At 38.5% G+C, this 17,198-nt stretch overlaps 2 protein-coding genes across 3 annotated transcripts in view; one reads left to right on the top strand and one right to left on the bottom strand.

Moving 5' to 3' along the window:
- Window positions 1-17,198, top strand: part of Tmeff2 (transmembrane protein with EGF like and two follistatin like domains 2) — a 267,840-nt gene that overhangs the window by 149,890 nt on the left and 100,752 nt on the right. The gene's annotated exons all lie outside the window — the stretch shown is intronic.
- LOC116899381 (nucleophosmin-like) lies at window positions 9,181-10,131 on the bottom strand. The gene has a single exon (XM_032901098.1). The coding sequence runs from the start codon at window positions 10,117-10,119 to the stop codon at window positions 9,181-9,183; it is 939 nt and encodes a 312-aa protein (XP_032756989.1). The 5' UTR covers window positions 10,120-10,131.

Here is a 17,198-nt window from a genome sequence, read left to right as displayed (position 1 = left end):
TTATACATCAAAGTGAATCTCAAATACATCCTGACAAGTATAACTTATACAGAGAAAGAATGGCTTCCAAATAAGAGAAAATTGACTCATTGCAAAGTAATAGAGCCCCAGCTGATAGCAGTGGGAATAAGAAGTTATGATTTCAGCAAATATTTTTGATACTTGGTTCATTTTAGACACTGCTTTATATTCCTTTAATTATCGTACCTGATAAATTATCTCGGTGAGTCCAAAGTAGGTCACTAGAAACTCCTTGCAGTGGGAACTAGTCCTTAGAAGTAATTAGCCTGGAATTTTTTGTTGGTCCTGTCAGTCAAAAGTAGTTCAGAGCCCAGGGGTTGATACTTGATTTAATGTATTTTTTAAAAGCAAGTTGATAGCTGGGCCTGATCATAGGAATGTCTGGGTATGAAATTGGCTGAGTGCCTAATATTTCCAGAGTGTCAGAATAGATCAAGAATGAGAGCTCAGGTGTAAAAGCAGGTGCAGCCACTGACAAACAGCATAAGGGGAGAAGGTAAATGACTATATGGGGGTGCTTTATGTGCCTGATTTAAGTTCTTCACGCTGTTTTAACTTTGCTTTTGTTATGTGTGCTGTGAGCCACACAGCTTCCGTCGGCAATATTGTGTAGGCTCAAATGCTGTTAATTTCTCAGTGTCCACTCATTTATCTCTGAAAGCACCAACAGTGCTTACCAGTCCCGAAACACTATCGCACGTAGACATAAAATGCTGGTGACATTTTGCAGGGGTAAGAAATGACAGAGAAGCAGCAGCCCCAGTATCCTGAGTTCACAAGCGTGAGCATCTAGTGCTTTTTGTGTTGCTGTTTCACTGATGTTCTGTAATTGGAGCAGGGTGTACGATTTGGCACTCCTTCCCTGAGTATCTCTCATAAAGACAGTTTAGTCTGAAGTCTTTAGCATCTTGCTCCTTTGATCTGAGGAGAGTCTTAGTCACTGGGCACTGTTGGCATCACTCCCACCTTTAATGCATTCTGGACCATGGAGACTCATGAATATTTGAAACAGGGCAATGGCCCTGGATGATCCTTGGCACTGGGGTTCACCATATGTATAAGTAAATTAAACATTAGATCCCACTGACTTCAGTGCATTCAGGTTGTGAATTTGAGAGGGTAAATTAAGACAACGCCGAGTAAACACAGAAAAGGGCTTCTTTTAAAACTACTACTGGCCGACATTGAATAGACCTGTTGCTACAAGCTGAATATTTCTGGGTGAAAATATCAAATAAGGTTGTGCATAAAAACCCTATAAAGGGTTTTCCCTATAAAATAAAGGAAAACATGCTTATTAATTGCCATTTTGTGATAAAGTAAGTTTATCCAGCCTTCACCTAAGTGGTTCTTTATTGACTTCCTTTGCTCTCTGGCCTTACAATGGTATATGTGGTAAACCCAGATTAGAATTGCCTTCTATCATGAATTTACTTATGAAGACAATGGGTAAAATCAAACACACACACACACACACACACACACACACACAAATCGTAAGTCCTGTTTCTATTGTTTGCTGTATTATTGTTTGGCCATAATTTTAGCTCAGAGGGGTCACAGGTAGATAATGCTAATGTTAATCTGAGTAGCACCTTTTGGTGCTATAAAAACTAGCCAAAATGAAGAAACTTCCTGGTCAGTACCACCTTGATTCTTCTAAGTCCTGTGGCCAAAAGAGTATAACAGCTTCAGCAATAGTGTTTAACCACTAACTTCTGGTAGTCACCCAAGAGCAATGGTAATGGCCTATATCATTCTGGAGGTCTTTAGTATACTTCTGACCAAGAAGTTGGGCGGAGGTATTCCACACATGACACTGGGCTTTTTATTGGGCAGCTGATGGCTTCTCTGTGGTGGGTATTATCCCAATGTTTGAAGCCTTTTGTAAAGTAAGTTTCCATATGGCTTTTCCTTTAGTATTAATTAACCCTCATCCCCACTCGGAGCCACCCTCTCCTCCCTCTCCCCACCTAACCCGCATCTCTCCCCTTCATGTTGTCTGCATTCTACCTTCCTCCAGTAAGGTCTTCACTCCTACTTTCCACCTCATTACCTTCTTCCTACTCTCCTGGATTCTGTGCACACTGCAGATTCGAAATACAACTATGAAGATTTGATCCTGGTGCCACACAAGAGTAAGAACATGTGACATTTGTCTTTCTGGGTCTTAGGTGACCTTATTCACTATGTATTCCAGTTCTGTCCACTTGTCAGCAAATATCGTAATTCCGGTTTTCTTTATACTCAATAATGTATGCCATGTCCATGTGCCAGCTATAATGGTGAACATGCATGAGCATGCATAGTATTCGTGTCTACACATTGGAATGATTTAGCTTGGTCATATAGTGGGTCAATTTCTATTTTTTTCTTTTTGAGAGACTGTCACAATGGTTTCTATAGTGGTTGTCTGGGATTCTCATGGTCTAAGTATTACTCCTCTTCATTTGCTTCTCATTCTGAGGGTAAAATGAATGGCTGTCATCTTTAAAAATTGCAGATGATTCCATTTGTATAGAAGGGGAAGGACATGATCTTTCCTTTAGTGTTTCCTGGTCCGGGAAGCTTTTAAGGGAGTGAGAAATGAATGCGTAATTTTAAAACGTATTGCTCTGTTCCTGTGACTCCACGTGGAAAATGATTGTATTTATTAGCAAAGTAAGAGATGTGTGTAAACATTTGAGTTTTATCATTTTTATGCATTTCTCTTCTTATCTATATCAAGAACAATAAGGCCTGCCTCTATCTAAGTTTTGCATAATTAAGTAAAATCTACAAGTGCAATTATTACCATATTAGATCTGTATTTCTAACACATAGTATGGTGGCGCCTTCAAGTCGTTGTTTAATACTTTGTGTCCGCACATGCTCTGTGTATGACCCACACATTCCTCTGCATATTCTGCAAGTAGTCTGAATTTTTAACTGAAGCTAACAGATCCAAAAATCACTTCAGAAGATAACTTAGTAAAGAGAGTTCAAATACACAACAGCCACTTAAAAGCCAATTGTTGTCTCACTCTCCCAAAGAAAGGAAATTATATTTTATGAAGTTACCTAAAATTTGGAAATCAAACCAACTTCTAATACCTACCTAGCCTCATTCAGAAGGGATTAGGCTTTTTGCTTAAGTTTTGGAGTTTCTTGATATTTCCCCAGGTGCCATATCCCGCTCTGCTAGATGACACACTCCTTAGCAAACTCCACTGCAGCTGTGGATCTAGACAGTGCCGAGAACCTCAGGGGTGACGACTTAGAGGGCTTCACGTTCACTTACATGTGTTAACAGCACTGACCCTGGCTACATAATACCAATCATACAACTTCTACTATAACTCAAAATAAGGAAACTGGAAATAATAAAACAAAGGAAACAAAATTCTAAACACAGAGTGTGAGTCTGCCATTAATTTAACCCTCTCCACTCTTCTTACTCATGTAAAAAGACTCACTGAAGACTGATCTGGCAATGTGATATTAATTATAATATCAGTGAAATAATAATGTAATGTTTTCTAGTTTTGGTACACACTGAACAGATCCCCACACTCTATTCCTTTTTGAGTCTAGGGCTTGCTGATTTTCTCAGTCTTGGAGATAAAAATAGGCATCTCATATTCCTCAGTATTGACAGAAGTTTCCCAAATGTGTATCCCGGGTGCTAAGACACTATCCTAAATATTTAAATGTATGGAATCTTTTAACTTGCACACCACTCTTATGAATTTCAATACACCAATAATTCTTACCTCATTTTTTAAGAAAAGGAGACTATGGCTTGCACAGAGAGGAAAGTAAAACTTGCCAAACCCCACAAAGAGGAGGAAAACCTTGATTTGAACCAGCCAGACTGACTAGAGAGATATCCTGATGTTCACTGCTGTTCAAAATTTCTCAGTACTTTATTCAGTGATAAAAATGAGTATAAACATGACTGTATACACAAATATATACCCTGCGTATCTACACTTGTATTATGTACTTAGCATAGTGTTTCATGTTTCATGATAAAATGCAGTAACAAATTTTTTGCATCTCTAACAATAAAAGCCACCAGTCAACCTATAATGACCTGTAATGACCATAGTACACTTGAAATTGAAGGTTTATACACATTATTTCTTCTCATTTTTCTCAGCATTGTGGCATTTTCATGGGTTTGATTTTTTTGTAAGTGTATTAAATTCTTAGGGAAAGCTGGTATCTTCACTATGGCTATGTTTATGTGTGTTAAAAAGGGTTACTAGCTTGGAAATTTAAAGAGATATATTTTTACCGTATCCTACCTTTTGAACATATTTCTACTCAATTGGTTTGTGTTTCAGTGCCAGTCACATTCAGGAGTATTTCCCAAGTCTGTGCAAAAAGCAGCATGAGGAGAAATTCAGAGACAATATAAAACTTTGTTTCTCATTGCCTTGGAAAATATTATGGGGTATCTACACCTTCCTAAGAGGCAAAAGAAAATATATTATTCTATATTATACCATATTAGGTATTAAATTATAAACGTCTATTTTGACCATGAGAAAAATACTTATGATGAGAAATAGGGAAAAAAAGAAGAAAAAAAAAGAAATCAACATATTTAGTTAAAAATAAATATAGACAAATAAATCATGACTTTGGTCACCACATGCATGCATCTTAAGACTTAAACTGTAACATAAACTCTCACATGTTCCTATTTATCATACCTTTTTATAGTAATATTACAGATTTGGCAATGATAATAATGGGACATCTTTGTCAAGGTAGCTACTAAAATGTCAAGATACATTTTCTTCCCATGTATCTATGTGCTATGTAAAAAAATTCTAAACACATTTTGTATATCAACCAGGCATCGCTTTTCAAACTGTTTATTCAGTAATGAAGCTGAGGATTCTTTTTTTGAGGGTGGCAGTGATTTTTATTTTTAGAAAAGCTGAACACATGATAACATTTTAATTGGAGCTGAATTATTTTCAATAACCCAGTTCTGATTTTTCTTTCAAAATTTTCAGCTCTCAAGACAAAATTGATTCAAAGGTATTGGCCTGGCAGCCATAAAATTGCCTATGTAGACAAATTTGTTGTTCTCCTTCAAGAGAAAAGACAGTTTGCATGCAGAAACATTTCTACTGTCTGTGTTCAGAGAGTCTCTAAGAAATAGCTTTCTGAGGAGTCAGCATTGTTTCCTGAGAAGCTGTCTGCTCAAAGGTGTATTAAGTGGAAAAACTATTACTAGTCTTCAGTGGTTGATTCCAAAAAGTGATGTGTGATGTATATGTTTGCTCGTTTAAGCAACAAATCAGTGAGCTATCTTCAGCACATCATGTCCACTCATTACTGATATTTTTCCCATGAGTAGAGTATAATATCTACTAACTTACAAAACAAATTACAAAATGACGTGCAACACTCAGCAGAAAAATCAATACTGGGGATGGCTCATTTGGTAAAGTGTATCCTGTACAAACAAAGGCCTGAGTTCAGATTCTCACGTCCATGTAAAAGCCTAGCAAGAAGAGACTGTTGCTGAAAAAGTTGATGTTGGAGAGTCTCCAGAATTCACTTGCCCTCCAATCTAACTGGTGAGTTCAGGGACCGACCCTGTCCCAGAAATAAGATGAAGAACCATTGAGGAGGATACCCTCAACCTATGAGTATCAACCTGTGGTCTCTGCATGCACACATGTGCTCATGCACACAAACACACAAGCTCGTACACACACACACACACACACACACACACACACACAAGAAACCAGGATTGTTAAAAGGAGGAAAGGGAAAGAAGGAGGGACAAAAGGTAGGCTAAGACAGAGAGAAATGGAGGAAGTAAACAAGGATTTCTTTAGCCCCACAATGCAAAAACAAAATCAGTCAGGGATGAGCTCATTTATCGTTTTTCACAAAGCTATGAAGGAGAGGAAGAAATGAGGAGGCTGCACTTGGGACAAATGATCAATGCGGATTATTTACCATGGTGCTCTTGTTATTCACTACAGTTCTTTCAGTGCCTTTAGCACTTCATAGCATTCTCTACGCGCATTTCTTCAGCCAAAGTTGTTTTGAAAGTAGTAATAAAGGAATATTAGGTGCAAACTAGCCATAAAAGCTTACTCATTGTCAATAAATTGTCAATAAGTACATCTGAGAGGAATATACAATAAAGTTAAAGTGAAAACACCTAGATTTACACTAAAAATATTGACACACAACATAAAACTATAGACCTCTGCATAAATGTATAATTTTAGGACAGTCAAATACAATATTCAGTTATCTCCTAGAATGCAAAAATAAGAATAGTATGTATTCTTACTAGTACTTATACGACCAAGCCATTGAATTCTGATTGAATATGATTTACCCTCATCAGAAAGCAGGCTGATTTGGAGGGGAAAACATACAAGAGAACTATTTGTCTTGTATTACCCTGAATGCTCATATTTGAAGAATAAAAAGAAATGAAAGAAAAGGAACAGCCCTGAACTAATTAACATATCAACATAATAGCCATAATTCTTCAGAGAAATACAATCAATAGATAGATGGATAGACTACTAGATGAAACAGTGTATATGAATTGCCATATAAGTAAATGGGTAGATAAGCAAGGAGATACAGGGTTTAATTGTAAAAACTATAAAAATAAAATGATTCCAAGACCCAGCAGTTGAAAGACCTGAGACCTTGGAGACCATATGCTATTATTCTATTTTAAAAACAAAATGAGAATATAACCATGAGAACTGCATCCTTATTTCTGTGAGTTTCATTCAGTTATAATTGGTGCTTATAACCATTTTCTTCCACTGGGTTTTTTTTTTATCTTCGGGAAATACCTAGCCAGTTAATCATTCTTTGCTGAGTGAGGTAACCAAACTTTTCCTAGAGGATATTAATCATTTGTCTTTTTGCCTAGACTGAGGTTGTGCGATTTCATTGACCTTAGTTGTAGAGTATGGTAGTTAACAGGAGGTCACCAAAGGCTCTACTGTTTCTCCAATTTACAGTAGTAAACCCACTTTACCCTTGAGTGCAGGCAGGCCTCACCATCAGCGTAGTAACTCACATCTTTACCTATTGACCACAGGCATGAGACCAATAAGACCAGGCAATGGTCACAACTTACCATTCCATTGGTCAGCATTGTGCCCTTTTGTACATTCTTTCTTTTATAAGTGAGACCTCCAGGTCATCAGAGCACAAGCTGGTGAGTCACCAAAAGCAATACTGTTACTTTTATCCCAACTGCTTGGTTTCTCAAACAGTGCTAACAAATATAGGAACCATATGTAAATATTGACTCAATGCAAAGAAATAGCCAATAGCTATTTTCACTGAGTCTTCAAAAATCTCTTCTATTCTTCTTTCAACCAACCTCCTCCAAGCCTCTACCAAAGATTGTAAACCCACTGAATCCCATGAGCAGTGGACCCATTGTTATTTTTTTCTATAAAATTTTGTTTAGAAGCAATGCGGTATGGAATACTGTTATATTTTGCTTTTCTGGTGCTGTGCTAAAAGTGAATAAATGCAACTTGGGGAGGACAGGCATTATTTGGCTTATATTTGCAGGTCATAACTCATCCTTAAAAGAAGACAGGACAGGAACTCAAGTAGAAATTGAAGCAGAAAGGACAAACGAATGCTTCTTAAGGACTCCTCTCTTGCTTGCTCCAGGACTTATGATCAGCTTGCTTTCATACACAGCTCAGGCCTACCTGCCTTGGCATGAGTCCATGGATACTTTGAGGAGAAACCATATCCAGGGAAATAAACTCAGTGTCAGGAACATTCATTCCAATAAAGACAAAATGTTTTTCAGTTCCATGAGGAAGCAAATCAATTTAATCAAACTACCATCAGGTATCAGAAGATGATGACAAGTGTTGTGGGGGTGGTCAGTATTTATCTCTGCTACTAATAGATTAAATTCTTAGCAATGGCTATACCAGTGATTCTCAAATATCTTAATGCTGTAATACTTTAAAACATACATTTTGTGGTGATCCCCACTCATAAAATTATTTTGTTTGCTACTTCATAATTTTAATTTCACTACTATTATGAATCAAAATGTAAACATCTGTGTTTTCCATGGATGTTAGGCAATCCCTGTAAAACACCTTGTTCAACACCTCGGAAGGGATCACAACCAGTAAGTTGAGAACCACTGGGCTATGATCTGACTTGTCTTGGTAACCAAAAGTTCTTGTTTTTAAGACCAGCGAAAACCTTCTTCATGGATTCTTTATCAGTCATCTAGACAATGAGAAGGTAACTGCAAAATTGGTGGCTTACTCGTGCTCGCAAAATATATTTCCCTGACCAGTCAATCATTAAAACTCTCAGTTGCTAAAATCATTAAGTAAATATTTGATGAGAGCAAAACTCATATTAAGGTGGTTCTATACATATACTTCTTCCCAAAATTTCCTTGTCACTGATTTTCCAATCATATTCCATCCATTCTTGAACACCCATCCCAACATTTGTATCTAGATCATGAATTGGTACATTTCCACATCACCGGCCATTATTTCTTTCAAGAAAAACAACAGGTGAACTGCTCAAAGTTCTTCCAAATGTAATAGTTCCCTTCATAGCACTGCATAAGTGCTCCAGAAGAAGGCTAGAGAGCATCCACTGTCTGGAGGTTGCAGGATCATCTATATATTGATCTTTATATTCTTTTCTTCAGTCAGCTTACTGTAGGGAATTCTCCATGACCACAGTGGTAAGGAGAAATTTCGAAGGCAGAGTGGCAGGAATGAAGATCATGGCATGTGGGTACCTTTAGTTTACTCCTGCTTTACTCACCTTTGTTTCCATTGCCAAGTTTCCTATGATGCCCTTCCATTTTTTTTACTTTATTAAAATACTGAGTTTATTTCACATGTATATTTTTTCTCCCTACCATTTCCACATCTGAGCACTGCTATTACTATGTCCTATCATAACATTCCATACATACTTAAAACCAAGTAAAGGGTGGAGTTTCATCCTTGAAAACTAAGCACATTCTTGGCAATTAAACCTGGACAACATTTATGAAACACAGTAGGGAAAGTTCTCACTTTGTATTATAAAAAGGACAGCCAGATATCAACTATTACAGAAATGAAGTAAGAGAGAATATTTCAAACTGTTTAAACCATTTTCTTAAAGAGACTTTCTCCACTGGTCTTGAATAGCCTCCTGGTCAGTCACCCGGAAGTAATTCTTCACATAATTAATGAACTTGGCTTCTACTTTGGGAAGAGAACCCCTTTTTTGTATACTTGCTTGCACTTTTGCCCTAATGTCTTCTACAGACCTAGGTCCTTTTGGTGTTTTGGGAGTTTTTTCCTGTTTTTTGAAGGACTGTTGACCCTTTGATCTTGGTATTGATGGTTTTAAGTCTTTTCCATTTTGGTTTGAGTTTTGTGCATTTTTGTCTGGGGTATCTTGTACAGATTTCTTCACTGTAACCTTTTCTTCAGTTTCCTCTTCATCAAAATCATCATCTTCTTCATTGTCCTCATCATCTTCATCATCCTCATCATCATCTTCATCAAGTTTTACTTTTCTCTGTGGGACCTTGTTATCACCTCCAGGAGCAGATCTCTTTCCAGACATGCCTAACAGTTTTACATCTTCCTCATATTCATCTAACTCTGCATCTTCCTCTCCAGCTACTAGGTGCTGTCCACTAATGTGCACAGGCCCTGAACCACACTTCAACCTTAAGAGCAAAGGTAGTGTAATTTCGAAGCCCCCAAGGGAAACTGTTAGTTGTACAGACATTTTCAAAGTTGCCAGTGTCACTTTAATTGGGCTGCCTTCATAGTTCATTGCTTCTGCCTCTACTGTGTATAACTCATCTTTTGCCCCTGCTCCTAAACTGACCATTCTTAATGATAACTGGTGCTCATTTTCATCATTATCCACTTTAAAGGGACAGTCTTTGTCAGCCTTTAGTTCACAACCGAAAAGGTAGTTCAGAGGCCTAAGAGGGCTCATGTCTATGTCCATCAAGTCTTCCATGAGTTGGAGGCACGCACTTCGGTGTAAGAGAAGCCCGACAGAAAACAACTGCCTACCGTTCTGCAGAACAGACATGCAAGATGGAATCATGCCCTCCTTTTTTTATTAAATAAATTTATTATATAAGAGTTTCAACCATTTACATATTTTTTCTTTTTCTTTTCTAAGCCCTTCCATTTTTAATGGAGTGTTGTTGTGCATATTTAAGTGAATGGCTTGATGGGAGACATACCATTCAATTGATGATGGAAAGTTGAGCTCACATGGTAACTTGGCGGCATGTGTTAAAGCATCTCCACTGGAGCCTACTGAAGGCTAAAAGCTAATTCTCACAAAATTTAAAATGTTATGTGCCAAGGGTGTTAGAGATTTGCTCCAAAAATTGCTTGCACTGTACATTACACCAAGTACATACAAAAGTCTCTAAACAGCATCCCTATCTGCTGTTTACTTCAAGAAGCACTGGGTCTAGTAGGCGATATGGCTCAGAAACACCAGCTTATCCTTTGCCTTAGAAGAAATGACTCTACATGTCCCATAATAGTGGGTCCCACAAAGCTTCACTAAATATTTAAGAATTTTTTAAATTTAATTTTATTTTTATTCACTTTATGTCTTGAACTCTATCCCCTCTCCCAGTTCCCCCCTGCCACAGTTCCTCCCCTTCTCCTGTGAGAGAGTGGAAGCTTTCTCTGGTTATCCCCTCACCCTGGCACATCTAGCCCTCTGTAGGGCTAGAAACTTCTCCCACTGAAGCCAAACAAAAAAGCCAAGTTAAGGGAATGGATTCCACAGATGTGAAACAGCTTTAGGAATAGCCCCTGTTCTAGTTGTCCATGACCCTTAAAGACCAAGCTATACGTTTGGTTCATATGCTACATATGTTCAGGAAGGTCTAGGTCCACCCTGTGTATGTTCTTTCATTGATAGTTCAGTCTCTGAGAGCCTGTAAGGGTCAAGGTTGGTTGATTCTGTTCATCTTCCTGTGGAGCTCTACACCTTTTGGGGTTCTCAATTCTTCTGCCAACACTTCCATAAGAGTCCCCAAGCTCCATCCAATGTTTGCATGTAGATCTCTGCATCTGTGTGAGTCAGCCACTAAGTAAAGCCTCTTAGATGACAGCCATACCGTATGGCTCTTATCTGACATGTGCCTGTCTTGTCAGTACTTGGGAGCAGAGGCACCCTTGGGGTATGAAGGAAGGTGGAGAAAGACCAGCTAGTGTGTGCTGCTTGGTTCATGGTTCAGTGTCTGAGAGATTTCAGATCCAGGTTAGTTGAAACTGTTGGTCTTCCTATGGAGTCACCCTCCTCCTCAACTACTTCAAGCTTTTTCCTCATTCAACCACCAGAGTTCTCACCTTCATTCCATTGGTTGGGTGTAAGTACCTCCAACTGTCTGAATCAGCTTCTTGTTGGGCCTTTCAGAGGGCAGCCATGCTAGGGTCCTGTCTGTATGCACTCCATAGCATCAGTAATAGTGTCAGGCCCTGAAGCCTCCCGTTGAAGTAGATCCAAATTTGGACCGGTCACTGGGTCACTGCCCCTCCTTTCCCTCAGTCTCTCCTTCACTTTTGCCCTTTCAGTTATTTTACGTAAAAATAGCTCTGGCTCAAAGTTGTTGGCTGTGGGATGGCAACCCCCTCCCTCCACTTGATTCCCTGTCTTTCTACTGTGGTGGACTCAACAAGTTCCCTCTCCCAGCTGTTGGGCATTTCATCTAAGGTCTCTTTCTTTGAGTCCTTAGAGTCTCTCATCTCCCAGGTCTCTGGTATATTCTAGAGGGTTCCCTCACCTCCCACCCCCCAAAGTTGCATATTTCCATTCATTCTGCTGGCCTTCAGGGCTTCACTCCTAATCCACCTGACCAATACCTGATCTTGTCCCCCCTTTCCCTTTCCTCTTCCCCTCCCCTCTCTCACTTAGGTCCCTCCCTCCCTCTTGCTCCTTCCCATGACTGCTTCCTTTTCACTCCCAAGTGGAATTGGGCCCTTCAGCTTCTTTGAGTTCGGTGGATTGTGTCCTGGGTATTCTGTACTTTTTTTTTTTTTGGCTAATATCCACTCCTTAGTGATTACCATACCATACATGTCCTTTTGGGTCTAAGTTACCTCACTCAGGATGATATTTTCTAGTTCCATCTATTTGCCTGCAAAACTCATGACGTCTTCATTCTTAGTACTTGAGTAATATTCTATTCTGTAAATGAACCACAATTTCTATATCTATTCTTCCATTGTGTAACATCTGGGTTGTTTCCAGCTTCTGGATATCAAAATAAGACAGCTATGAACATAGTGGAACACATGCCCCTGTGGCGTGCTTGGGCATTTTTTTGGATATACACCCAAGAGTGGGATAGCTGGATCTTCAGGTAGATCTATTTCCAGTTTTCTGAGGAAACTCCAGATTGATTTCTAGAGTGGTTCTACCAGTATGCAATCCCACCAACAACGTCAAAGTGCTTCTCTTTCTCCACATTCTCGCTAGCATGTGCTGTCACCTGAATTTTTAATCTTAGGCATTCTGATTGGTGTGAGATGGAATATGAAGGTCATTTTTATTTGCATTTCCCTGATCTCTAAGGACTTTGAACATTTCTTTAACGCTTCTCAGACATTAGAGATTCCTCTGTTGTGAATTCTGTTTTGTTCTATAGCCCATTTTTTTCATTGGGTTGTTTGAGTTTTTTGGAGGTTAGCTTCTTGAGTTCTTTACATTTTGGATATTAGCCTCTATCATATATGGGGTTAGAGAAGTTTTTTTCCTAATCTGTAGGCTGCCATTTTTTTTCTTCTTAGGTATTTTTTTATTTACATTTCAAATAAATGTTTCCCAGTGTCCAGTCCATAAGCCCCTTATGCCATCCCCTCTCCCTCTTCTTCTATGAGGGTGTTCCCCCTGCCCAACTACTCCTCTTCCCGCCTCTCCACCCTGACAGTCCCCTATACTGGAGGGCCCAGCCTTGGCAGGACCAAGGGCTTCTCCTCCCATTGATGCCCAACAAGGCCATTCTCTGCTACATATGCAGTTGTAGCCATGGGTCTGTCCATGTGTACTCTTTCGGTAGTGGTTTAGTCCTGGGAGTGCTGGTTGGTTGGTATTGTTGTTCTTATGGGGTTGCAAGCCCCTTCAGCTCCTTCAATCCTTTAACTACTCCAATGTGCCCCTGTTCTCAGTTCAATGGTTTGCTGCAAGCATTTGCCTCTGTATTTGTTATGCTCTGGCTGAGCCTCTTGGGAGACAGCTATATCAGGCTCCTGTCAGAATGCACTTCTTGGCTTCATCAATAATGTCTAGTTTGGTGGCTGTATGTATATGGACTGGATCCCCAGGTGGGGCAGGCTCTGAGTGGTCACTCCTTCAGTTTTTGCTCCAAACTTGGTCTCCATATTTCCTCCTATGAATATTTTTGTTCCCCCTTTTAAGAAGGACTGAAGCATCTTTACTTTGGTCATCCCTCTTGAACTTCCTGTGGTCTATGGATTGTATCTTGGGTAATTTGATCTTTTGGGCTTTTAAAGTAGTACTATATCCAATTATCTAAGGATTCTCCAGACTGATTTCCAGAGTGGTTGTACCAGCTTGCTTTTTGACTATATCCGTTGCCTTACAGAAGCTTTTCGGCTCCATGCATAGCCAAATTACCAAAATAAGAAATGAAAAGGCAGATGTAACAAATGAAGAAATTTAAAAAAAAATCAGATTCTACTACAAAAGCCTATACTCAACAAAACTGAAAAATCTAGATGAAGTGAATGGTTTTCTAGACAGACACCATGAATCAAAGTTAAATCAAGAGCAGTTAAACTGTCTAAATAGGCACATATCCCCTAAAGAAATAAAAGAAGTCAGTAAAAGCCTCCCAACAAAAATAAAGCCCAGTGCCAGAAGCTTTAGTGCAGAATTCTACCAGAACTTCAAAGAATAGCTAATACCAACACTCCTCAAAATATTCCATAAAATAGAAAAAGAAAGAACACTACCTAATTCATTCTATGAAGCCACAATTATTCTGATACCTAAACCACACAAAGACCCAGCAAAGAAAGATAGCGTCAGACCTATTTTGCTTATGAATATCAATGAAAAATAATCAATAAAATTCTAGCAATCTTAGTCCAAGAGCACATCAAAGCCATCGTTCACCACAATCAAGTAGACTTCTTCCCAAGGATGCAAGGTTGGTTCAATATACAAAAATCTATTAACAGAATCCACTGTATAAACAAATTCTAAGAAAAATCGCATGATCATCTCATTAGATACTGAGAAAATCATTCGGCAAAATACAACACCTCATCATGTTAAAAGTTTTGGAGAGATCAGGAAACTTCAGGAAAGTGGCCAGATATAAAATTAACTCAAACAAATCAGTAGCCTTCCTTTACACAAATGATAGACTAGCTGAGAAAAGAAATAGGGAAACAACACCCTTCACAAATTATGTAAAATAATTTTTATATAAGATAAAACAAATTATATAAAATATCTTTGGATAACTCTAACTAAACACATGAAAAAACTTCAAGTCTCTCAAGAAAGAAACAGAAAACCTCAGAAAATGGAGAGATCTCCCATGGTCATGTATTAGTAAGAATAACAGTAAAATGGCCATCCTACCAAATGCAATCCCCGTTAAAATTCTAACACAATTTTTCAAAAAACATTGAAAGTTCAATTCTCAATTGCGTATGGAAAAACAAAAAATTCAGGATAGTGAAAACAATTATTAACAATTAAGGAACTTCTGGGGAATCACCATCCCTGACCTCAGGTTATCCTACAGAGCAATAGTGATAAAAACCGCATGGTATTGGTACAAAGACAGACAGGTTGATCAATGGAATATAATTGACCCAGAAATAAAACCACATACTTATGGACACTTGATCTTTGACAAAGAAGCCCAAGATATAATGGAAAAAAGAAAACATTGTCAATAAATGGTGCTGGTATAACCGGCAGCCCATCTGTAGAAAAATGAGAATTTTTAAGAATTTTCAGATTTATTTCACATTACTCACAATCCAGTATCTTACAATACGCCCAGTGTCGCCACTACTTCTTGCTTAGTAGGCCTCCAGAAGTGTTTATTTGGCTGGTGAACCAAAATGATATCTTCAACTATCAAGAATTAGTGTTAGGAATTAGCAAACAGTAGTCTCTGAAAGGTTTGATTTTCAGTGTAATTTTTATTTAATATCTACCAGTCTCTTTGAGAAAGACTGAAGAAAGATTACCAGGGTATATTCTTAATACTTTCTTTAGAAGGACTCACCTCCCTGTAATCCAGGCTGCTCTGAATCTATAAATGAGCTTAAGTCCCAGTGTTCCCTAAGGAAATACTGCCACCTTCGTGTTTTACTATACAACTGTTATTCAATCAAATCAAGAAAGAATTTGTTTAGCTTTTTATCTGTATTGCTTTTAGTAACATTATGACCAATTTTCCAGTACTGGGGGTCATGGGTAAGATATTCTCTTAGCATCTCTGTCTTTTGCATATTTTTGTGGTAACAATGTTCACACTAATACTGGTGGGGAGAAAAGCCTTTGGCCCTGCCATCATGGAATCCAAATATGCACATTGTATTTAGATTTCCAAAGCAGTTCTCACTGTAAGCTCTGTATATAGGAGCATCCACCAGAGAGCATGCTGAGATGCAAGGGGTCTTCTCATAATTTTTTAATCAATATCTGTGTGCTATACTGAATGTGAGTGAGCAGTCTTAAATGACAAATGTACTCTATTGTTACCATTTCTGAAGTCTTTGAATCTCAACTTCATGATTAAAATGGCCTTCCTAACCTACTGTGAAACATTTTTCTGATCTGTTTCCACCAAGTAAACAGTGAGGTTCCTTTCTGTCTCTCCGTACTGCAATCAACATGAAGTGTGACTCTTTGCTTAATGTGGCCAACCAATAATTTCAACCTAATCCAACAATTTGTTCCACATTTCCACCATTATCCCATCCTCTCACATGTCCCTTCCATTCCCATGTATCCTCTCTGGATCTTTATGTAAGTTAAAAGCTCACAGGTATTCAGAGTGTAGCACAGCCCCTCACAGATCACATTGTGTAGCTCACTTTTAGGAGCTCAAAGACCCTAAGTACAAATATTAGTCAGTACTAATATATAGTTACTTTTCTTGTTGTTATGCAAACAGTACCCAACAGAAGCAGCTAAAGGAAGGTAAGGCGCATTGTGCTCAGGACTTGATGGGGCTCATCATGGCAGGGACAATGCCATGAGAACAGCTCTAACCTTGTGGTAGACGTGTGTAGCAAATTCTCACACTGTATCTCCATAAAGAAAACATGATGAGCATGTCATTTTCTCCTTTTGTAAATGCTTTTTTTTTAATTTTTTTGATATTGTAAAATATTTACATCATTTTCTAACCTGAGACTACAACCCCAAGAGATGGTGCCAAGCTCTCTGGAAACAACCTCTGGAAGACACATGATTATTCAACTGTCTGTGCCTACTTTGTGGGCTCTCACTTCTTCCACCCTTCTCCACCCTGTTTCCTCCACACTTTCAAGCTCCTAATATTAGATAGGAGAGGATAAGGGATAAGGGGGAAAGGGGACAATGTTATCATTAGACTACATCCAGCTGATGAGAGGCATCAAGTTTCTTGGGGAAAGTTTGATCTTCACCCATCAACATATTTATATTATTATTCTTTCTTCTTTCTTCCTCATCCTCTTCCTTCTTCTTCTTGGTGAATGAATACTTAAAAATCTATGACAAACAAGAAACAACAACAGCCAAGAGGGAACAAGTAATAACCAACAACACGCCCTGCCTCTTAGGACCCTAGCACTTATATATCCTCTGAAGAGTGCCCAGAATTCCAAATGTCTCACAATTGCAGAAAAAAACCTCACCTGGCAAAATCACACCACTACAAGAACACAAGGAAAACCATACTCGGCTACTGCAAACAATGCGGAGCAGCCCCATATCCCATACCTGGGATTAAAAATGAAACAATATTCTTACAATAGTTACGTGTTTTTTAAAGAAACAAAAACCCAAAATTGTCACAACAATTCAACTATTGGCAAAATCTATTCTCTTCTTCATTTCTCCCTAAATTTTTCCTCTTCAGAATTAGACTCCACATTCATCTTTTACGC

The sequence above is a fragment of the Rattus rattus genome, chromosome 4 (assembly GCF_011064425.1).
Source record: "Rattus rattus isolate New Zealand chromosome 4, Rrattus_CSIRO_v1, whole genome shotgun sequence".
Lineage (NCBI taxonomy): Eukaryota > Metazoa > Chordata > Mammalia > Rodentia > Muridae > Rattus > Rattus rattus.
The sequence above is the reverse complement of the archived record's forward strand: the minus strand, read 5'-3'. Positions and strand labels throughout refer to the sequence as shown.